The 22019-nt window shown below is 61.8% G+C and overlaps 1 protein-coding gene across 5 annotated transcripts in view; it reads left to right on the forward strand.

Moving 5' to 3' along the window:
• Positions 1-22019, forward strand: part of RXRA (retinoid X receptor alpha) — a 251977-nt gene that overhangs the window by 161182 nt on the left and 68776 nt on the right. Inside the window, exon 1 of one of the 5 annotated variants that reach the window (XM_050760115.1) lies at positions 9565-9743. The exons of 3 other annotated variants lie outside the window; for them this stretch is intronic. Coding sequence is in view for 1 of the 2 variants with exons in the window: in XM_050760114.1 (XP_050616071.1) it covers positions 15163-15172 (10 nt within the window). In the remaining variant the exon portion in view is untranslated. Of the gene's footprint in view, positions 1-9564; positions 9744-15108; positions 15173-22019 lie in introns of those variants that run through there. One more of the 5 variants, XM_050760114.1, reaches the window with a different exon arrangement.

Consider the following 22019-nt stretch of genomic DNA (forward strand, 5'->3'; position numbering starts at 1 on the left):
GCTTTGGGAATGTTGGCAGGTCTGAGCCTGGCCTATGTGTGTGCTGCTTGCTCACATGAGTGGTGAGGGCTGCGGGCAGAAGGCCAGGAGCCCCCCGGGGCCTGCTGCTAGGCTCAGGGGAAGGGCAGGTGGAGCCCTGGGGCCAACAGCCCCACGTGGCAGGGGATTTTCATTAAGCCCTGTGCCCTACTCCTACCCCATGCCCAGTTCTGGGAGGCTCACCAGGGTCCAGGGAGCATTCATGGAACAGCTGCTGGGGGCTGCCGTGTGGGAGAGGTCGAGAGGAGGGCCAGGCTGTAGCCAGGGGTGGAGGAAGCTTCCAGACCCGCTGTCTATTAAATTGAGGAAGACAGAGGTGTTCTTTCTGTTTCCGGGGTCCCCTGCTCACATCTGAGGGCACGGAGGGTGAGATGTAAAGAACATGCATGCCACTGAATAGCTGGGGAAACTGAGGCAGAGCCAGGGCCACCTGCCTTTGAGGTCCTCAGGCGTTGGCTGTGAGATGGGTGTGCTGCTGCCGCCAGCGGCTCTGAAGTGGGCTTTGAAAGCTTTGGAGGCCCCAGAGATAATTATCTGGCAATAACGAGCTAATTAATGGCTGCAGGTGTGCCCCGGCCCACCTCCCCTCCCTTCCCAGGCTCCCTTCTGCCTCGTGCCTCCCACCCTTCCCCATCCCCTCCACCGGGCACACCCTCATCTCGGCGTGAACATCAGTTCCATAAGTCGTCGCGTGATTCCCGGGGCACTGTGGCTTTGCCTGCTTGGAAGGTGAGGGTGCCCGCCTGGGGAGGCCTGGAGGGGCTGCCCTGACCTCTGAGGAGGGGTGTGACCCACCCCCTGCAGATCAGCCACGTGCATTGTTTTCCCTCCCTCCCTCCCTCTGCTGGATAAATAGCACACACTGGCTGAGGGCAAGAGAAGCGTGGTCCTGGAGTCTGGACAAGCCCCGTGTGGCCCTGGAGGGACTCTGAGCTTCCGTGTTTGGGAGCAGGCCTGTGGCTTCCAGGACTGCCTGCCACCTCCCAGCAAGGATGTGGCCTGTCTGTCCTGGATGGTCCTGGGTAGGCTCTAGGCCCTGGTCCCAGCCCGTTTCCCCAGGGGCTTTGTTCCTGAGATTGTCCTGCTATGCTGGTCAGCATGGTGGCTCTGGGTGGGCCTGGCCTGTGAGGGAACGGGAACAGGGAAGCTTCTGGAGCCGCGGGGGTTCCCGGGCTAGGGTTGCATGGGACCAGGAGGGGAATGGAGCAGTAACCAGAGGGTGGAGGTGTGGTGCGCCCAGTGGACCCGCCTGGCACAGATGCCACCATGCTTTCGCGGCTGCTGAGTGGCCCCAGGGCTTTATCTAAGGCCCCCGTGATTGCTCTTTCCTGCCTGGGGTGGGCCAGATCCCTGGGCAGGGCCTGGAAGCTGCCAGCTGTCCTTGGTAGCCTTGGTGGAGGTTACTGGGCTGGGTGTCTGCCTTCCCTGGAGACTGCACTGCCTGAGCCGGTGACAGGCTGTGGACTGGCCTGTCGGGCGGCAGGTCAGAGCGAGCAGGAAGCACTGGTTCCTTCTCCATTCCCACCCTGCTCGTCGCGGGAGCCTGGTGTGCCCGGGCCTGGACTTGCCCAGCCCCACAGCCTTGCCGATGCCTGGAGTTCTGGGTTCGAGCTCTGGCTCCGTTGTGGCTGCAGGCAAGGCCCATCCTTCCCTTGGTCCCGCCGCCCACAGCCTCAGTTTCCCTTTCTGAAGGACTCGTATCAGGAGACAGTGTGGGCAGCCAGTGCCCGCCGTGCCAGCGCCCCTTCCGGCGCACTTGTGTTCAGGTTGCTTGAGGTTACCCGCCACTCTCTGGTCTGCGGGAGGCTCTTTTGAAAGCGGCGCGCCTTGGCTGCTCAGCCTGGCATTGTATGGGGGACATGGTGGCCACCGGGCCTTCGTGTGTTGGGGGTAAATCCAGGACCTGGGACCACAGAGAGAGTAGTTCTGGCTAGAATCTGCTGGAAGAAAGAGCCCCCTTCCAATTCCTGGGGCTCGTTGGATTGCGGGGCTGTCCCCAGGCAGGCTGAAGGTGGGGACGCTGAGGCCTGCCGGTGGGTAGTGGGGAAGCCTGCTGGGGGGAGGCTAGAGCCCTGGGCTCCCTGCAGGGGCCCTGAACCCGGTGCAGGGCGAGGGTTCCGGTGGCCCTCAGAGCTTTGGGTGACTCCTGTCTTTTCCCCTGGCCTGGGGTTCAGGACCCCGGGAGGCCTGAGAGCTTTTGGTGTGCTGCCATCTCAGAGCCTGGATGTAGCGAGTGTTGCCTCACCCCAGCCCTGCCAGGGATCTTATCTGACGGGCAGGAGCTGGCCCTTCGCTGTCAGACTGGACTTGCCCACGTGCCCTGCCATCTGACTCATCCAATTAATGCCGTGATCATTTTGCTAATTCCTTCAGCTGATTCTGGAACCTTTTCCGGTTGGCCACTGGGTCTTGGAGCTGGGAGGGAACCTGGAGATCCTTTTCAATGTCCTCATTTCACTGAGGGGTAAACTGAGGCCTTCTGGGAAGCACAACCTTTCCTGCCCTGCCTCCTTCCGGGCCCTCCCCTGAGCCCCCAGACCCTCTGTACTGAGGGCCTGCAGTGTGCTCGGCTCCCTGGGCATCTCCTGCAGGGAGGCCCCTTCCAAGGGCCTGCCTTGCCTGCCTGGTGCCGACTCTGTCGTTTCTTTTTGTCTGCCGGCTGGACGGCTGGGACAGGGATGGTGGTGGTGGGAAGGTGCGGGTGACAAATGAGGCTGTGGGCACTGAGGTGTTGCATCTCCTGAGACTAAATGCCTCCAACGTGCGCGATTCATCAGGGCCTTCCGCACCGTCAGTGGCCGTCGCCCGTCATTTGCTGGTAATGAGCTTTTTCATACCGTAATTTGTGTCTCCTAATTGCCGAACAAGCACCTAATGGCTCTGATTAACATCGGAGGGACTCTGAGCTTCCGTGTTTGGGAGCAGGCCTGTGGCTTCCAGGACTGCCTGCCACCTGCCCGTGTGACTGGGGGAGGCAGAATGTTCCGGAACAGTGGCTCAGGGCCTGAGAACCATGGGCCTCCTTCTGGTCTGACCCAGGCAGGGGTTTCAGCGCCTGTCCTCAGGGTCCCCATCTGTAGAATGGGGACAGCAGTGTGTTCATGCCCTGGGAGGCCAGGGTGCGTACATTGCTCCGGCTGCACTGGGTTTCTGATGCCGCCGGGCCCCAGTCCTCCCCTCCTGCTGGGCTTGGCAGGGCTGCCACTGGTGGGAGGAGCCCCAGTCTGTCTCCCAGCCTGGAGCTGCCCCCTGGCTTGGCACTGCCCTCTGTGCCTCTGTGTTCTCCCTGGACTGCCTGCTGGCTCTGCCCGCCCTGGGCCTTCTGTGTGGGTTGGGAGGGGATGGGCTCAGAGGAGTGAGCAGCACTTGTCTGGGGCCCAGTGCGTGGCCGCTGCTCATGGCAGCCTCTGCCTAGAGCCCTCAGTGGCTCCCCTGTGCCCCTGGGGTAGCTCCCACCAAGCCTTGACCCTGGGGCCCCTCCCTGCGTGGCCGCTGCTCATGGCAGCCTCTGCCTAGAGCCCTCAGTGGCTCCCCTGTGCCCCTGGGGTAGCTCCCACCAAGCCTTGACCCTGGGCCCCCTTCCTGCCTGGCCGCCCCTCCTTTGAAGGCTGTTGCTCATCCTGCAAGTGCCATCTCTCCCTGGGGTGGCAGGGGCATCTCTTAGGCCCGCCTGGTTGGGCGCCCCTGCAGACACTCTGCAGCCTGTGTTTCTCCGTTCATGCCACAAGCGGTGTTTCCAGCGGCTTGTCCAAGGTCTGGCTTCCCCAGCCCCTGCCAGACTGTGAGCTTCAGGGGTGCGGGACCCGAGTCTGCCTCATGGTCGCAGCATGGTGCTGGCATAGCACAGGCCCTCGTGGGTTTCATGGAGTGAATAAATGATGGTATTCCAGGGAGCAGAGCCTCCTCCTGGGAGCTGGGCGTGGGCTGGGCACGGGGCTGACGGTTAAGTCATGGATTCCTTCACACCTACAGACATACGCTGCTGTCTTAGTCAGTGAGGCCCAGCAAGGCCCCCGTGAGTGTGCCCAGCTCTGCCCGCCCCACTTTCTGTCAGCCCCTCATATGGTCCTGGTCACCTCCCGGCTGGGGTGAACACTTGGCTGGTGGCGCTTAGAGGAGGGGACCCACTTGAACAGGGATCCTGCCTGTGTGTGCCCCCATGCCCGAGTCTGCACTGGCCTCACTCCCACAGCATTGTCCCCAGCCTGATGTGCCCGTTGTTAGCAGCCATCTCGGCTCCAGTTGGAGACCTGAGCTCTGAGTCTGGGCAAATCCTTGCTGTTGTTAATTTGGGGAGGGTGTGGACAGTTGCAAAACAGGACCCCTTTCTCTTGCCGCTTCTCCCAGACAGAAGCTAGGAAGTGAGCCTAGGGCGCCAAGTTCAGTAAATTCACCTTCCCCGGTGGCTGTTGGGTGCCATGTTCTCCTTGTGCCGTGTGCCCTGTGCCTTGTGGGTGCCGTGTTCTCTCCATGGGGACCTTTTGGGAGTCGTCGTTAGTGATGGAGGTAACCCAAGTCATGGCCACGGGCGAGGGGGTGGGGGCCTTGTTGCTCTATCCCCTCCCAGTCCGGCATGTGGCAGGGCTGTCGGGCCTCAGAGGTGTCCCCTCACTCAGGGAGCCTGGTGGTGGGCCCTGTCCACCCACCCCATTTTCCTGAGCAGCGGGAGGTGGGAAGTTGACTCCCTAAACGGGAGTCAACTTTCATACCTCTCTGGTTTCTCATCTAAGGCCCAACCTTCACGGGCCTGGTGTGGCACCATGAGCCCAGGCTGCTGGGCACGGTGACCCTCCTCTGCAGGGCAGTGTGTCTGTGGGGCAGTTTGCTTCTGTCCTGTTTCTGGGATGGGCCTACACTGCCCTCCAGGAGGCCCTAAGGGGTGCAGGTGGGGAGGGTTGGCGATGGCAGCTTTGAGCAAGATGGGCGCTGTGCCGCACCTGTGCTGCACTGGGTGTGGCTGGCATGGTTCGGCTGCTGTCTGCCTGAGCACCGCCTGTGCTGGCCAGCGCGTCTCCCAGTCCTGGGGACAGCCTCGTGGGATGCTCAGGCCGCCCTGAGCGTGGGGATCCCAGGGCTTGACCTGAGCACGGGGATCCCGGGGCCGGAGGTGTGACCTGGACCTCCTCATCCTGACCTCAGCTCCGGACATGTCACCATCTCCCCTGGGTTTAGCATTTTTTTTGGGAATAGTTCTTAGCCTCCGATAAGAACTATACAGCCAGAAAAAAGAACAGAAAGGGCTGTGCCAAGAGCCTCGTGGTGGGCATACCGGGTCCGTTGGGTTTCTCCTCTCCCGGCTGCCTCTCCTCCAGCCCATTTTTCCAGACTCCTCCACAACCGTGATGTTGCCCGTCTCTTTTCCCCCAAATCTCCAGCCGAATGAAGACACTTCCCACTCAGTGGGGTGAGGTCCACAGCGTCACGTGTAAGGTCCAGGCATCAGGGACAAGGTGCGAAAGCCGTGAGGTGGGAGCCTGTGCTGGGGTGGGAGGGAGGTCCGGCAAACGCCCACTGTGTGGGCACCAGGGCGCTGTCGGCTTCAGGGGGCTCCAAGCCCCAGCATATTAAATGGCCTCCACCCCAGCATTGATGGGCAGCTGACCCTCAGACACTGACCCCGGGAAGGGCCTGGGGTCAGTGTCTTTGGGAACAATGTCAGCAGCAGCCTCTATGTGGGGGTCCGGCTGTTGTAGGCTCTGTGTTTGGATGCTCCCAGCAGCCACCAGAGGGCAGCTTGCATCTGTGGGAAACTGAGGCCCAGGCAGGCCGGGGCACAGTTCTGGTGGGGCCTCACCTGCCCTCCTGGCCTTGGCCCCTGCAGACCCTGTGGGCCACTTCCTGCCGGGGTGTGGATACGGCGGCGCAGCCCTGGGTGCTCTGTGGCTCCCAGCTCCCCACACCCCCTAAGCTGGGCTCCTCTGGGCAGGGCTGGGGCGGTAACCCTGGGGTGTTCTGGGAGATTGGAGACCCCCTGGGGGGCCATGCTTTGCCCAGCCTGCCCCTGCTGACGTTAGGGCTGTCTGGGACCCAGCTGGGTCCCTAGTGTTGGTGGCTCGGAGAGAGGAGCCGGGAGCTTGGACTCTGGCATCCCAGGCTGGGGCTGGCCTCCCGGCCCCTGGCTTGTGGCCCTGGCTTTGAACGTTATATAGACGAGGCCTCATGTGGGTCCCTCTCCTTCTGCGTACCGTCTTACCTATGAGGAAGGTGAGGCTGGAGAGAGGTGTGCCCCATCCAGGTCGCCCAGCCCGTGGGCAGGGCAGGCCCACAGCTTCTGGGGAAAGCGTTTCCCAAGGTGGGGTCTGGTGTTGGCAGGAGGGGGCCGGGTGAGCCAGTGGCTCTGGGGCCGCCACAGAGGCGGCCGTTGCTGGAGGGCTGACGGCATGCCAGGCCCAGGAAAGCCCGTCGTGGGCCATCTCACGGAGTTCTCTTGAGGGCCCCTGTCATACACGTGACACAGAGGTTGAGGGTCACAGCCCCAGCCTGCAGGTGCCTGAGCTGAGAGCCCTCGCCCTCATGGTGGGGCAGCGCGTCCCTGGGTGAGTGACCAGGCGGCCTTGGGTCTCGGGTGAGCTCGGGGAGCGGGGCCCACCTTGCCTGGCCCAGGTGGGATTTGGCAGGTAAGGCTTGCTCCTAAGAGAGGCCGCTTGTGGCGTGTCCTGGTGTGAGACCCGGTGTTCTCGGCTGATGTGTGGGTTTGCTCATGGGTGGACCGCCGCCCCCGCCTCCGCTCGCTGGCTGTGGCCTTGGCTGTGTGGACCAGGCTGGGGCTGCACTGGGGCCTGGGTGGCAGGGGCTGGTCTGCCTGTCCAGTGGCTTCTCTGGGGTCCTGGGCTGTCCCTCAGCAGGCCTGGGACTGGGCGGGGACAGTGGAGACCAGTTTCAGGTCTGTTCTTGGTGGCTGTTAACTCCGGGCTAGATGTAGCCCTGAGGGGCCTGGCAGAGTCTCAGAGGGGCCGGCACTTGGTGGGTGAGGTGCCCCAGGGGAAGGGAGGGCCAGCCCAGGAGGACCCTCCCGTTACCCTCTGGTGGCCTGCCCACCCCACCCTTCCTGCTGCCCGGCTCAGGCCTGTCTTGGGGAAGGGTCCTGGGCTGGGATTGGCTGTGGGGGAGGTGCACACAGATACTCAGCGCAGTTGTGGCTGCATCCGGTCAGGGGTCCGGCTGAGTGACCTCTAGGAGCCACCTGCCTTTGCAGGAGCCGTGGGGATCATGGGACATCATCTGGCGGCTGCCTCCGCCCCTCCCTTTTTGAGAGGCGGGACTTGGCATCTTCAGCGTCTCTCGTGCCTCAGTGACAACCTGGGAGAGGTGCCGTCCCTGGGTACAGATGAGAAGCTGAGGCTCAGAGGCACCAGGGCCCCAGTGGGAGGCGGCAGAGCCTCTGGTGGCTTCTGTGTGGCATGTTCTGGGCTGTGCGTGGGGCCAGGGAGGGTGTCTTCACGGGTGCCTGCTGGGTGGTCTCCCATGTGTGCCCAGGAGGAACGGCACGGCCTCTCCCTCTGCCCACCCCCCCACGCCTGCCCCCCTGCCGGGTCCAGCAGGCCTTGGCACAGGCTCCAGAATTGCACGTGATCTCAGACGGTTCCCAGCTTCCTCCGCAGGGCGGGGCTGCTCCGGTTTCTTACACCAGCGCATCTGCAACTCATTACACTGCGGTGTCAGTGGCAGAGTGGCCTGGCCACGGCAGGCTCCCGGCGGGAGTGGAAGGGTCCCCCTCCGCAGCAGCCACCCCTGCCATGGGCCTCCAGGTCCCCGGGAGCAGGACTAGGCTGGCCCGGGGACAGCACTGCAGGGCCCAGCCAGGGCTGGGGCAGGGAGGAAGGGCCCTTCCACCAGTGGGCTTCGGCCTCCTCGTGAGGAGCTGGGTGGGGCCGGAGAAATCAGCTCCCGCCAGCCTGGTCTTCCTGCCTCAGAAGCTGAACCCAGGAAACAGTGTTGGTCAGAAAGACTGCCTGAAAAGGAAGCGTGGCACGCCCCCCCATGCTCCACGTAGGCCACCCTAAGGTCCACAGAGGGACAAGGGTTAGTGTGCGCAGAGACACGGGAGTTGGGGACACCTCCCCGTCAGAAAGTGGTGGAAGGGCGCCAGGCAGGCTGAGTCAGAGATGTCCCTCAGGCTTCTGCTGGGAGAAGGGGCTGGTGGTTCCTGGGCCTGCGTGTCTCCACCCCTGCCCTCCGTGCCACTCTCAGCCTTTGCCCAGCACCAGGCTTATTATCCGATTGGTTAATTGGTTGAGATACGGGTCACCTCCCATAACAGTCACCTTTTAATATGTGCAGCTCAGTGGATTTTCATCCAAACACTCGCACAGCCGCTACTACAGCCAGCTTTAGAATTTCGAAGCATTTCCACCGACCCCGGAAAGAAGCACTGTGCTCGCTAGAGCCGCTGCCGTGCCCCGCGTGACCCCACCAGCCACTCCCCTGCCTGCCGCCTCTGTGGGTCTGCCTGGTCCCGCGTCTGTGATTTCCCTCCATCTTCAGAGCAGTCTAGGTGCTGCGCTGGGCGGGGACTGAGTCTGCAGTGGGGGGAGGGCGGTGACCCTGTCCGGGGAGACCCAGCCTTGCTCCCCGGAGCCCACCCTTCCACTCTCTGTGGGGAGAGAAGGACACTGAGCCTGCCTTGGGTTTCTCCTATGTCCCCACATGCAGGGACGATGTGCTAGGGGCGGCTGTGTGCTCTTACCATGGTGATCCCACTTTACAGATGGGAAACTGAGGTTCAGTAATCGAGGAGCCAGCACCTGGAGCCAGGAGGTGAAACCCTCGGCTCGTGGCCCCTCGGCCAGGCGGTCTGTGCAGTGCGGTGACCCTGGCCGGCTGGGGAGGGTGGGGTGGGCTTCCCTTTGTGGGGGCCTCAACTTGCCTGCCTGTGCAGGGGGTGTGTAGGGCACCAGGGCCCCCAAGGGGCACAGAGCCTCCTTAGCATCTGCAGCTCCCCCTCGGGTGGGGGGTGCCGGGGTGTCTCGTGGCCCCTTCTGGATCCTCGGGGTTCCTCTCCCACACCTGAGGGCCCGCCCAGCCTGTCTCTGGCAGCTGAAACTGGTTCCTGGGCCCCGGCTCAGCCAGCAGTTTTGTGCTGACCCTGCAGGAACTGCTAATTAAGCTAATAGTTCCCAGAGCTGCTTGACAGCAGCTGATGGTATCGGCCTTGCCGGAGATGCTCGGCCGATAAGCCGCTCCCTGCCTGCTTGGAGTAATTTGTTATTAAACACCACAGCTCGCGCATGCTCTCCGCTCTGGAGGTGCCAGCTTGCAGGGCCGGGAGCCTGTGGCAGCGGGCCTGGGGCTAGGGTCTCCTCAGCCCCCCTCGGGACTCTCTGCCATGCCCCTGTGTCCCTGGCGAGCCCTCTGCAGGGGAGGGAGGCCAGGGCACTCCCTGATGGATGGATGGTCAATGCCTGGCTCTGGCTCCCCCAGTGCCCCGTGTCCCCAGGGCTCCACTGATGGTCAGCTGGCCTTGACAGGCGCAGCCAGGTGCCTGCGAGGCGCTGTTCTGTCCAGTGGGCTTGAGGCCCCATTGGGAAGAAGGGCAGCTGCTCGCTCTGCCCTTGCCGCCCATTCCCCTGGGGCTGGATAGCCCCTGCCATGGGGGCCACCGGGGCCTTCCCACACTGTGGTGTTCTGGAGATGAGCCCTGCAGGATGAGAGGCTCAGGCAGCAGAAGGCTCCGGAGAGCTGGCTGGCTTTGAGTAAAAAGTCAGGTGTGCTATTCTGTTAGGGGGTGTGTGTCTGAATATGTGTATAGGTATGTGTGACTGTAGGTGACTGTGAGTGTGCATGCATGTGGATGTGTGTGATTGGTGTGTGAGTGATGACGTGTGTGTGTGTGTGTGACTATGAGGATGTATGTGTGAGTATATGTGAATGTGTGTCGGTGTATGTCTTCATGCTATGTGTGGATGTGACTAGGTGAGTGTGGATGTGTGTGTGACTTTGAATATGTTTGGATGTGTGTGACTGCATGTGAGTAGATGTGTGGGTGTACTGTGCATATATGTGAACGTGTGTGTGTGTGAGTGCAGGGGTTTTGTGTGTGTATGGGGGTTATGTGTGAGTGGGGGTTATGTGTGAGTGAGGGGGTTTGTGTGTGGGCATTATGTGTGAGTACAGGGGTTGTGTGTGTGGATTGTGTGTGAGTGCAGGGGTTGTGTGTGTGTGGGTTATGTGAGTGGGGGAGTTATGTGTGTGTGGGTTATGTGTGAGTGCGAGGGTTGTGTGTGTGGGTTGTGTGCGTGAGTATGGGGGTTTGTGTGTGGGGGGATTGTGTGTGTGAGTGGGGTTTATATGTGTGTGGGGGGGTTGTGAGTGCGGCAGTTATGTGTGTGTGGGTTGTGTGAGTATGGGGGTTGTGTGAGTATGGGGGTTGTGTGTGCGGCAGTTATGTGTGTGTGGGTGTGTGAGTATGGGGGTTGTGTGGGGGGTTGTGAGTGCGGCAGTTATGTGTGTGTGGGTTATGTGTGTGAGTATGGGGATTGTGTGTGTGGGGGTTATGTGTGTGTGGGTGTGCGCATGAGTATGGGGTGTGTGTGTGTGGGGGGGATTATGTGTGTGTGTGTGGGGGTTATGTGTGTGTGTGGGTTGTGAGTGCGCATGAGTATGGGGGTTGTGTGTGGGGGGTTGTGAGTGCGGCAGTTGTGTGTGTTGTGTGGGGGTTGTGTGTGAGGGGGATTATGTGTGTGTGGGTTATGTGTGTGGTATGGGGATTGTATGTGTGTGTGTGTGTGGGTTATGTGTGTGTGTGGGGGGTTGTGAGTGCGGCAGTTATGTGTGTGTGGGTTGTGTGGCAGTTATGTGTGGGGGGTGTTATGTGGTGTGTTGTGAGTATGGGGGTTGTGTGTGGGGGGTTGTGAGTGCGGCAGTTGTGTGTGTGTGGGTTGTGTGTGAGAGTGTGGGGATTGTGTGTGTGTGTGTGGGGGGTTATGTGTGTGTGGGGGGTTGTGAGTGTGGCAGTTATGTGTGTGTGTGGGTTATGTGTGTGAGTATGGGGATTGTATGTGTGTGTGTGGGGGGGTTATGTGTGTGTGGGGGGGTTGTGAGTGCGGCAGTTATGTGTGGTGGGTTGTGTGAGTATGGGGTGTGTGGGGGGGTTGTGAGTGCGGCAGTTGTGTGTGTGTGGGTTGTGTGAGTATGGGGGTTGTGTGTGGGGGGGTTGTGAGTGCGGCAGTTATGTGTGTGTGGGTTATGTGTGTGAGTATGGGGATTGTATGTGTGTGTGTGTGTGGGGGGGTTATGTGTGGGGGGGGGGTTGTGAGTGCGGCAGTTATGTGTGTGTGGGTTGTGTCAGTATGGGGGTTATGTGTGTGGGGGGGGTTATGTGTGTGTGGGTTGTGTGAGTATGGGGGGTGTGTGTGGGGGGGTTGTGAGTGGGATGTGTGTGGTTGTGTGTGAGAGGGGGGGATTGTGTGTGTGTGGGGGGTTATGTGTGTGGGGGGGGTTGTGAGTGTGGCAGTTATGTGTGTGTGGGTTGTGTGAATATGGGGGTTGCGTGTGTATGGGGGTTGTGTGTGTTGGAGATCGCAGCTGTTGTGCCTCCAGGGGCCTCTTGGATACTTGTCACCCGTTCCCTGTGAGCTCTCCACACCCCCACCTTTGTGTCCCCTCCAGCCCCACCCAGGGCCTCCTCCCTGTGGGCTTGGGAGTCATGGGCCTGGGTTCGAGGTCTGACCTGCTCGGTGGCCTTGGGCAGGCCCCGGCGTGTTGAGGCCTTTCGGGGATCCTGTCCCAGAGCTGCCTGGGTGCACCCTCCCACAGCCTCCCATTCGGAGGCAGAGGCGTGGGAGGAGAGGCTGAGTCTGGAGGTCCCCTCCTCCTAGTTCAAGGCTCTCTGTAACCTGAAACTTTACAGACTCCATTTACACAGTCCCGTGTGTGCGGGTGCGTGAGCCCAGCTTGTGTACTGTGTACGCACACATGGGAACTCGCCGTGGACTCTGTCTCCCGCCCAGTGGGATGAGCAGGGTGTGCTCAGAGACCGGTGCATGGAGGAAAGCACAGCCCATTTCCCTTTGCTGGGTTGGAAGTCACAGTGGGGTGCTGGGGGCTCCCAGACAGGTGGGAACGGGGGCCCACTGCCTGAGTCCCCGGGACCCAGCTGGGGTCTGGTCCTTGGTCTTCTGGTGTCCAGGGTTGGAAGGACAACGGTCTGTCCCACGGCTGTGCCTTTGAGGAGCCCCGGAGGCCTTGTGGGGTGGTGTCCATCGCACGGGCCATGGGGGAGCACACACTCTGAGCTTGAGCGCTGGCTCCACCGCCGATTGGCAGTGTGACCTCGGGCAGGGCTGCACTGAGAGCTTGGCAGGGCTCTCTGGAGCTGCCTGGCTGGCTCCAAGGCCGTTCTGGTCCCTGTGTCCAGACGGGGCCCCTCACCTCGGGACCCCAAATTACTTTCTTCTTTGTGCGTTGGTTTACTTTGTCTCTCCCCGTGGGGCATCGCCTCTACAGGACGAAGGCCAGGCCTTTGCCTGGTAGATGAAGGGCTCATGGTGACCCCCTCATTTGGGATTCTGTAGCTCTGTTGGGGCAGCCTGGCCATGCCAGGGCCTTTCAGGGTTTCGGAGTGCTGCCTGCGATGTGACCTCCCTGGTCGTCCTTCCTCGCTACCCGCAGGCTGTCCCCGTGTGCTGGCTGGGCCCTGAGCTGCAGGCTGGGGCCAGGGACATGTGGACGGAAGCATCCTCCCCTTGCAGCTCACGGTGTGGTGGGACCCAGTGGGCCTTGTGCACAGCTGAGCTCAGACTGCCGAGGGTCTGGGGTTGGAGGCGGCAGGGACACGATGCGTGCCCTCACTCTAGGAGAGAACGCTGCCAGGAGAAGGGTGGCTGGCCCGGTTGGTAGCTGCTGAGAGGCCGTCGCGGAAGGTGGGTGGTCAGCAGAGAGTACAGTGTCCCTTCTTCCACTGGGTCCCACCTGAGGGAGTGGCAGGAGCTGGAGGGCCTGGGGAAGAGGCCACATCAGCTTCACTTGAGGGCTGAGTGCCAAAGACAGTGTGGGGAGCCCTGGGCTGGCAGGTGGGTCAGCCTCGCTCTGGGACACGCTCAGCGCCCTGGAGAGGGGTTTGCATCCGAAGCCGATCCCGCTTCCCTGTCACATTCCCACCCAGTTGTGAAAGTCTTCCCTCCCGCCGGCCTCGTGGGGGCTGCTGGGGCACGGGGCTGAGTGGGGTCCTTGCTGACTGTCTCTTCTGACGTGTGGCTTTGGCAAAGTCCCTTGATTCCCCAGGCCTCCGTGTCCTTTGCCATGAGGGCTCAGGGTACCAGTCGTCTAGAGTCAGGGTGCCCTTGGGCAGCCGCCACTGTCTCTGGCCCCCGTGGTGTTTTTGCTTCACATTTAGGCCTGCGCAGCCCTGGCTATGAGCCCAGTTTGGTGTGGGGCTTGGCGGGGCTGCTGTGTGCCCGGCGAGGGCCAGCTGGGCTGAACTTCCCCCCCAGTGCTGATGGGGACCAGGCTTCTGGGGACACCTTCTCTTCCCATAACATGATCTCCCCTAGGCCTCGCCCCTCACAAGCTGGCAGAGAACTCTCGCCCCATTTCATGGCCGTGGCACTGGTGGCTTGGGGCAGGGCCTGGCGGCCAGCTCTTGGGCTAGTGCCTCTGGTTCACTGGGCCTGTGGCCTGGTCCTTGGGGTATGGAGAACGGGCCTGGGGGTGACGTGCACTCCCTTGAAGTGGTCCGTCCTTGTCTCTGCCTGTCCTGAGGATGAGGGTCATCACCTGAGTCGGGGCCGCAGGGCAGCCATGGGTGCGTGAGTGCAGGGCCGGGCCCGTCTTACCCGGGTGGCGTGGCAGGTGGCTGGGCCAAGATGGCTGTGGCCCCTTCCTGGGCGCTGCTGCGTGTTGAAACCCATCTGTGACGTGGCCAGCAGTGTTGAAATAAGGGCCTGTGCATTTCCCAACATCCTGCCAGCCTGGTGCAGGACTGGGTGCCAGGCCCAGCCTGGGCCTCCCTTGTGGGGTGCTCGGGCCCCACTTCCCTCCCTGGGGAGGGGAGGAGAGGCCACCTCGAGGGATTGACGTCAAGGCAGGGTGACATTAGTCTGGACCCACGGGATCTTTGCTACTTCCTCATTTTATGGAGGGGAAACTGAGGAGTGGGGAGGGGTGAGGATGGGGTTTGAAGCCAGGCCATCCAGCCTCAGTGCCGCTTGTAGACGCAGAAGGGCGTGGGGAGGGGGAGAGAGAGCCAGGTAGGCCAAGGGCGCCTGGCAGTGTGGCAGGATACACCCGCCCACTGGGGAGGTGGAGGGCTGCGGCCAGGGCCCCAGCCGAGGTCCGCCTGGACGCTGGCTTTGCTGCTTGGGGCTGGAGCATGGGCCTGTCCTGGGCTGAGTATGAGAGATGGGGTGGCGTGGGGGCCTTAGGTGAGTGTCCCTCTTCCTTTGGCTGGAGGAGGCCTGGCCCTGGGACTGTCCCGTGAGGGGAGACAGTGGTTGGCCCCATTGGCGGAATTGATTTGTTATCACTGGGTTCCAGGCACACGGCTTAGAGGGTATCACAGAGGCCTCCCCGTCACCTTAGAGAGCATCACGGAGGCCTCCCCATCATCTCACGGGGTGGGTGTTATTAGGCTTAGTTTAGAGGATGAGACAGGATCAGAGAGGCCCACTGACCCACCTGGGGGCCCCCAGCAGGCAGGGGAACTGTGTCCGGGTGCTGGACTGTGAGGCCCTGTTCTTCCCGGGACTCTATCACCTCAGAGGGTGGCAGCAGAGGGCCCAGCGGGGCATGTGCTTCTGTGGGGCAGGCGAGTCCTGGCTCTGCCCTTGTAGGCTGTGTGACCCCAGGTGGTAGCTCAGGCTCTCTGGTCTGGCCTGGGTGCGGAGCTGCTTGAGGTCTGGAATCTGGCTCTGTGGTGAAGGGGCAGCAGGAGAGGGGCTGAGACCGCCTTCTTGGTTGCAGAGCTGCCGTAGGCCAGACCCTCCTGCCTGCTGGGTGGGGCCTGGCATTCCAGGAACCTGTGGCCAAGCCTGGCCTGGGCTGTGGCGTCTGCCCCGGGTTCGTCAGCAGGGGAGGGGCCCTGGAGACCAGTCCGTTATGGATGAGGAAGCAGGCGCCCAGAGAGGGTGAGGAGCTGGGCTGGGCCACACAGCCAGGCCGCCACAGAGCCAGGGGCCATCAGGAGCCATGCTTTCTGGTAAGGCGGAAGTGTCTGGTGCCAGGGTGGGATGAAGGACTCCGGTCCCAGAGAGCAGCCTTTGGTGCTGTTCTTTGGGCTAGGAATGGCAGTGACAGGAAGGGCATGGCCACCAAGATGCGCTCAGTTGTGGGCACCTGCTGCCTGCCAGGAACTGTGGTCCATGTCCGGCTGTCTGTAGCAGCTGTGTGCCTGCTGTATGCTGGGCCCTGCGCTCAGCCCTTCTTGTGTGCGGTCTCCAACCCTGCCTGTTCCCAGGCCATTGGCCCATTTTCCAGATGAGAATTCTGCGGTCCAGAGAAGCAGCATTGTGTGCTGCAGTCCTTGGCTAGGAGGTGGTGGGGCTGTTTTGGACCCAGATCTTCCTGTGTTCTGATGCCAGGGGTCCCCATCGTCTGTCTGTCACCCTCCCTGGGCCTACCTTCCTCATGGTAAACATGTGTGCAGGTCTGTCCCATCCCCCAGCTGTCCACAGAAAGGCCAGGGGTTGGCATGGGAAGGTGTCAGAGCCTCCTGGGTTGTAGCTGGAGGGAGGTGAGTGGCACCTCCTACAGGAAGCCCACCTTGACGTCTCCTCTCCCTTGCCGCATTACCAGCCGATAGCCACTGGGCTCCTGGAAAAGCCTGTCTTTCTGACTCTGGACTGGGTGCCCCTGGGCAGGGCCCACCTTTGTTTTCTAATTTAATTTAATTTAATTTAAATTGTAAAAATTAGAGACAAGGTCTTGCTTTGTTGCCCAGGCTAGACGTGAACTCCCGGGCTCACTGGTCCTCCCGCCCTGGCCTCTCGGGTAGTGGGGACTTCAGGAGTGCACCACCTCACCTGGCCTCCCAGCCTGTTTTCTCTGCCTGTTCCTAGCCCTGGGTTCGATGGGGGAAGCAGTCGCCTGATGGGCAGGTACTCTCTGAGTAGTGCGTGAAGGCGGCTGTCCAGGTGGCTGTCTGTGGTGTCGGTTAATCCTCACGGCTTCCGGGAGTTAAAGGCAAGAGCGCCATCCCCTTTCTGAGGACAAGGACATTTAGACCCAGCGAGGCTGAGTCAGATGCCCAAGGCCCTGCCCAGCCATGAGTGATGCAGCCGGGACTCAAACCTGGATCCTCAGGCAGCGGCTGCTGTGCCCCAGTGGAGCTTGAGCCTGGGCGGTGGTTGGCAGTCACCACCTGTGGGATGGATGAGGAAAGGCCAGCCTGATGGTCACTGCCACTTCCCTAGTGTGCTCTGCGCCCGGCCTGAGGGTGGCTCTGGTCCCCGGCTGTCCTGAGGGGTAAGGGGGTGAATCGCACGCCGTCCTCCTGGTGTGGGCTGCGCTGGTCACTGGTCACAGGGATCCCGGCCCTCAGCCCACGCCCAGGGCCACTCTTTCCACAGGCTGTGGCTTGAGGGAGGCCCCCGGGGCACCTCCCCGCTCCAGTCTTCCTCCCAGACCAAACCCCCACAACCTCCACATGTTTAGCCCCGAGAAAATGCCTTTCCGTCTGCCTACCCAGAGAGCGGCCAGGCCAGCGGCTGCCTGGGGAGACGTAGCAAGTGGGTGGCAAAATTTAGACCTTTTGCCTCCTGGCGACTTCCTTCTTCAGTTTCATTTCTACGGAAGAGGAGATAGAGGTTCAGAGAGGTTGTCTAACCTGCTTGGGGAAGCACAGCGTGGCTAGTGCCTTGTGTTACTGCTTGGGTCTCCTTGAAACTTGGCATCTGCTTGGCTAGTTCTTAAGGACTGTGGAGACTCCTGCAGCCGGCGCCGACCTGGTCCCGCTATCCTGTAGGTCTGTACTTGGCACCTGCTGTGTGCCAGGCACTGGCCAGGGCCCAGGCTTTCACAATGGAGTGGCCATGGCGCCATCCTCAGTAGCCCTCAGCCTTGGCACCCAGGGTGAGGGGCTGGCTGTGCCCTGCACCGCAGAAAGTGTTCTTGAGTGGGTAGGTAGGAGATGAGACCCCTACCCCAACTGAGAGACTCTGGGAAGGCTTCCTGGAGGAGGTGTTATATAAAACGGAGCCAGACTGGAGTGAGCCAGGAAACAGGTGGAGGAGTTTCAGGCCCAGGGAACAGCATGTTCAAGGCTAGAGGCGAGACAGCCTGACATGTTCCTGGAATGACCCGAGGCTGGGGGTGGAGAGCAGGCCAGGCCAGAGCACGGGTCACTGTGGGGAGGTGGGAGCTGCCTGCTGCCTTCCTGGCCTGGTGCCGATGGCTGTGGCTGGCCGGGCACCCCAGGAAACCTTCCTGCCTCCAGAATTGCAGTGGCTTCTGGGGTCTGGGAGGGGGGCGATCTTCATGGAGGGCGGCCAAGGGCTCCTGGGGGTGCTGTGGACACTGTGAACAGTTGCTACAGGCAGTCGGCAGGGGATTCCAGGCAGGTCCTGGCCCAGAATAAACCCTGGTTCATCTGAGGGTCAGCCCAGAGACGGTGTGTGGATCATCGGCCTGGTGAGAGATCTGGGAGTGACGCTGGATCGGCCGTCTAGTTTTACAGCCGGGGACACGGGCCAAGGCCAGCGGGCAGCCTGGGGTGGCCAGCAGGTGGGCCCGGGGCCGGCAGCTCTGGGCCCTGTGTGGGTTCTCAGGGCTGGAGGAGAAGCCTGAGGGCTGGGGCGGGGGCGCTTTGGAAGCAGCCGCTCCCTGGTGTGGAGCAGGAGCGCTGGCTTCTGGCCGGAGAGCATTCTCGGTGTGAGAGTTTGTGTTAGTGGCCGGGGGGTTGCTGAGAGTCTGTAAAATACTCCCCAAAACAAACAACAAACACCTCACGTCCTGCAACTCAATGGCAGAGGCCACTCAGAGAAAACAAGCTGCCGCCCATCCTCCCTCCCTCCCTCTGCTCCTCACCCCACCCACCCCTCAACAGCCTGCTGGCCTCCCTTCTCCGCATGTGGGCAGATCATAGCAAGCCTTGCTAGTTATTAATTTTTTATTTTTTATTTATTTTTTTATTTTATTTATTTATTTTTTTTTGAGATGGCGTCTCGCTCTGTCGGCCGGGCTGGAGTGCAGTGGCCGGATCTCAGCTCACTGCAAGCTCCGCCTCCTAGGTTTATGCCATTCTCCTGCCTCAGCCTCCGGAGTAGTTGGGACTACAGGCGCCCGCCACCGCGCCCGGCTAGTTTTTTTGTTTTTTTTTTTTGTATTTTTAGTAGAGACGGGGTTTCACCGTATTAGCCAGGATGGTCTCGATCTCCTGACCTCGTGATCCGCCCGTCTCGGCCTCCCAAAGTGCTGGGATTACAGGCGTGAGCCACCGCGCCCGGCCAGTTATTAATTTTTTAAAAGAAAAATGGAATTCAGATTTGTGTTTCTTATCAAAGTTGATACCTTCCTTAGGAAGGAGGGCACTCTCCCGCCAGCCCCAGTGGTTGGGGCGGAAGAAGGTGGCCCCTCTGTGGGCGCAGCCAGGCCTTCTCGTGGAGGCCCAGAGGGGCGCCCTCAGCCACGGAGCCTGCCCGTGCCAGCCGTCGCACCTCGCAGTGCCCAGGGTTGTGGGAGTCTAGGAGCTTTGGTGCCTGGAGGGGTGCGTTTATGTGCATGTGTGTGCCTCGTGCTCTGACCTGTGCGTGTGCCCGCGTGCCCCGTCCACACCGCCCCCGTCTATGCTCTCTCCCTCCCCCGTGGGGGCAGAGGTCCCTCCAGTGCTCCCACTGCTGCCCCGTCGCACCCTCTGTTCTCTCTCCTCCCCCGCCGCCCCCCACACTCTGCTCAGGCAGCCTTGGGCTCATGATTCGACAGCCCGGCCAGCTGCGTGGCCTCGGCCAGGGCGACCTTTGTGTGTTGGAGCCTTGCCGTGTCCTCTGTCTATAGAAGGTGATGCTTAGGGAGCTTTCAGAGAACCAGTGAGACCTGTGCTGGCTGGCGCATCTCGGGTGCTCAGCACGTGGGCAGCACCCTCCCTGGCTGTGTTCATGGGGGAAACTGGGCACTGGGCATGGAAATGAAAGCATGGTAGCGAGGGACCTCCTGGCTCCTTGCAGCCGAGACCAGTCAGGGACGCAGCCCTAGGGATCTGGCTGGGCCTGTGGGCTGCAGGGGCTCAGGAGGGAGGGAAGGGGCATGGTGAGGGCACCTTGGGCGTGGAGTCTCCGAGGGAGTGCAGGAAGCATCTCCTTACTTGTGGCGGGCAGTGAGCGGGCTGACCTGTGGGCCACGTGTTCACCGGCTGAGTGTGCGTCTGTGTGCCCTGACTCCATGCCCGCCCCCATCACTGTCCCTGACCTGTCAGCCGGGTTTTCCTGGCAGCCCTGTGGCTGGTGGCCTAGGGGCCGCCCCGTGAGGGGCTGGCACTGGGAGTGGGGACCTGGCCAGTCTTGGTCAACCTTTGGGGATGGAGCCCCAAGCTCGCTGCATCTTTGCTGGGTACTGAGATCACCCATTCTCACCCTCTCCGTGCTCTGCATTCATTTCTGGGGGCCTCTGGCAGTGTTGGGGCTACTGATCTCGGCCAGCCGCAGGGGTGTTGGATCCTTGATGGCGAGCTGGCTGCCCTCCCTGGGCCACGTGCTGTCCCACATGGCGTTGTCTCCATCACTGCCTGACCAAGGGCAGGTGGCCAGGAGCATGGGAGGCCCAGAGCATGGGAGGGGCCCCCAAGTGTCCAGCACAGTTGTGGGGCTGGGCCCTCCTTAGAACTCAACCCTGCTGGCATCAGTGATGCTCGGGAAGGCACGCGTGTCCTTCCTGTGCAGCTGGGTGAAGTCTCCGTGTGTGTGTGCCCTGCAGCCGGCACTCCCACACCCCCGGCTCCCGCAACCCCTCGGAGATGACCGCTGTCCCAGCTTCCCTCTCCGGGACCACTTCTGTCTCTTTTTGGCCTTTGTGAAAACAGAGGTCATTTTGGATGTGGGGGTCAGGGAGGAGCACTCTACTCTTGCAGAGATTTAACATTTTTATTCCAGCCTCCAGCTTCGGCCCGATTTTCACCGTCTGTGTGTGCATTTTGATCTGTCACATTCTCCTGTTCTGTACACGGGCTTCTGTCCCCAGGAAGCCGTCTTGCCGCTCCCCCCTACAATCTCCATCAGAGCCAGTATGGGGGACATTGCGTGAGCTGATGGGGTACTGAGCGGGGACCCTCCTGCTCTGCCCCCCTTGGAGGGGCTGTGAGAGTCCAGGTGTGTGGCGGAAGGGCCCAGCTGGGGCAGGTGGTGTGCAGCTCAGCGTCGGCCAACCTGAGAATCCAGGTGTGTGAGGAAGGGAACTGGGGCAGGTGATGGGCAGCTCAGCGTCGGCCAACCTGAGAATCCAGGTGTGTGCGGAAGGAAACTGGGGCAGGTGATGGGCAGCTTAGCGTTGGCCGACCTGAGAATCCAGGTGTGTGCGGAAGGGCCGAACTGGGGCAGGTGATGGGCACCTCAGCATTGGCCGATCCCGGGCCTGTCCCTGAGAATCCAGGTGTGTGCGGAAGGGAGCTGGGCATTCCTGGCCCTCGTGCTGTCCTCTTGGAGTAGTGGCCGTGGGGGTGGATGGTGGTGCCCTGGGTGATGAGCAGGTTTTACAGTGACTGTGGCTGGGAACGAGGAGCCAGCTCGGCAGGAAGCTGGCAGCCACCCAGGGTTCTGGGCAGGGCTGGGGCAGAGGGGACAGGCAAGGCACAGAGCTCCAGGGGTGCCAGGCCACCCTGGCTGCTTCCTGGGAAATGAGTTCCTGGCTGGATGCTGTCATCCTAGGCAGATAGGCGAGTTCTCCGTCGGCCAGGTCGGCGTTGGGGAGCCAGGCCAGTGCCAGTGTTGCTGCCGTCACCTGAAGGTGTGTGTACCGGCCAGCGCCTGTGCGTGGGGTCCTTACTACTGTGCGGTTTAACCCTTGCCACCTAAGAGGGCTGTGGCCATCTGCATCCAGAACGCAGATGGTGAGCAGAGCCGGCCTGGTCCCATAGGGTCCCGTGGCCTGGAGGCGAATGTGGATGCTTGTTGGTTTATTTGCTTAGAGGCAGGCTCCTGGGTGCTGAGGGAACAGGCTCTGGCCCCTGTCACCTGTCCCAAGGAGCAGTGCCTGGGGCACGTAACGAAGTGGTGGCCCTCCTTGCCCCTGCCAGCCTCAGGACTGTGGCCATTAGGCTGGGTCGGCCACTCAGAGTCACAGGAGAGGCAGGTAGGGAGCACTGACCCCGGGGAGCGGGTGCCATCCGGTTGCTTCCAAAGGCAGCCTGGAGTTGGGGTTTGCCGAGGGAGGCTGCTCTGCAGACCCCAGGCTGTGAAGCACCCCAGCCTTGCAGGGGTGCCTGCAGGAGTCCAGGCAGCCTCGGGAGCGGCCCCTGGAGTCTGGAGGGCAGGAGCCAGGCCATCCTTGGCTGTGACTTTGTTTTGTTTCCTCAAGTCAGATTGTCCTGCTCCATCCTGTGCCCGGAAGAGAGGTCCTGCCGCTGTCCGCGGGTGGGGACACACGTCTCTTGCCTTCCCTCCTTGTGGGTGGGGGTGGACCTCAGCCACACCCATTTGTCAGTCAGCAAACGCAGCTCCTGCTGGGTCACCTGCCTACCAGCTGAGCTCCTGGGATGCAGCCCAGCCTGTGGGGCCCACCCGGCTCCTCCAGCCCTGTAGCTCATCCCCACCACACCTTCTCTGCACAGCAGGACCCGGAATTATGCTGTTCTCGGTTGGACCTGCTTGTCCGTGCTTAGCTGGGCCTTTCCTGATCCCTTTGGGCTCCCCGAGGGCGGGGCTCGGACCTGCCCCGTCAGCAACAGCTGTTGCCAAGGGCACAGATGCCCTGTGCGTGGGGTGGAGATGAAGGAGGGCCAGGAGCTCCGTGACAGACAGTGGGAGGGGAGGCTGTCTGTCCTGTGGTGAGCTGCTTCTGGGGCACTCTGAGACAGGGCCTCCCTTCACTTCCTGGCCATCCAAAGCATCTGTGTCTCTGCG

The sequence above is a fragment of the Macaca thibetana genome, chromosome 15, assembly GCF_024542745.1.
Source record: "Macaca thibetana thibetana isolate TM-01 chromosome 15, ASM2454274v1, whole genome shotgun sequence".
NCBI lineage: Eukaryota > Metazoa > Chordata > Mammalia > Primates > Cercopithecidae > Macaca > Macaca thibetana.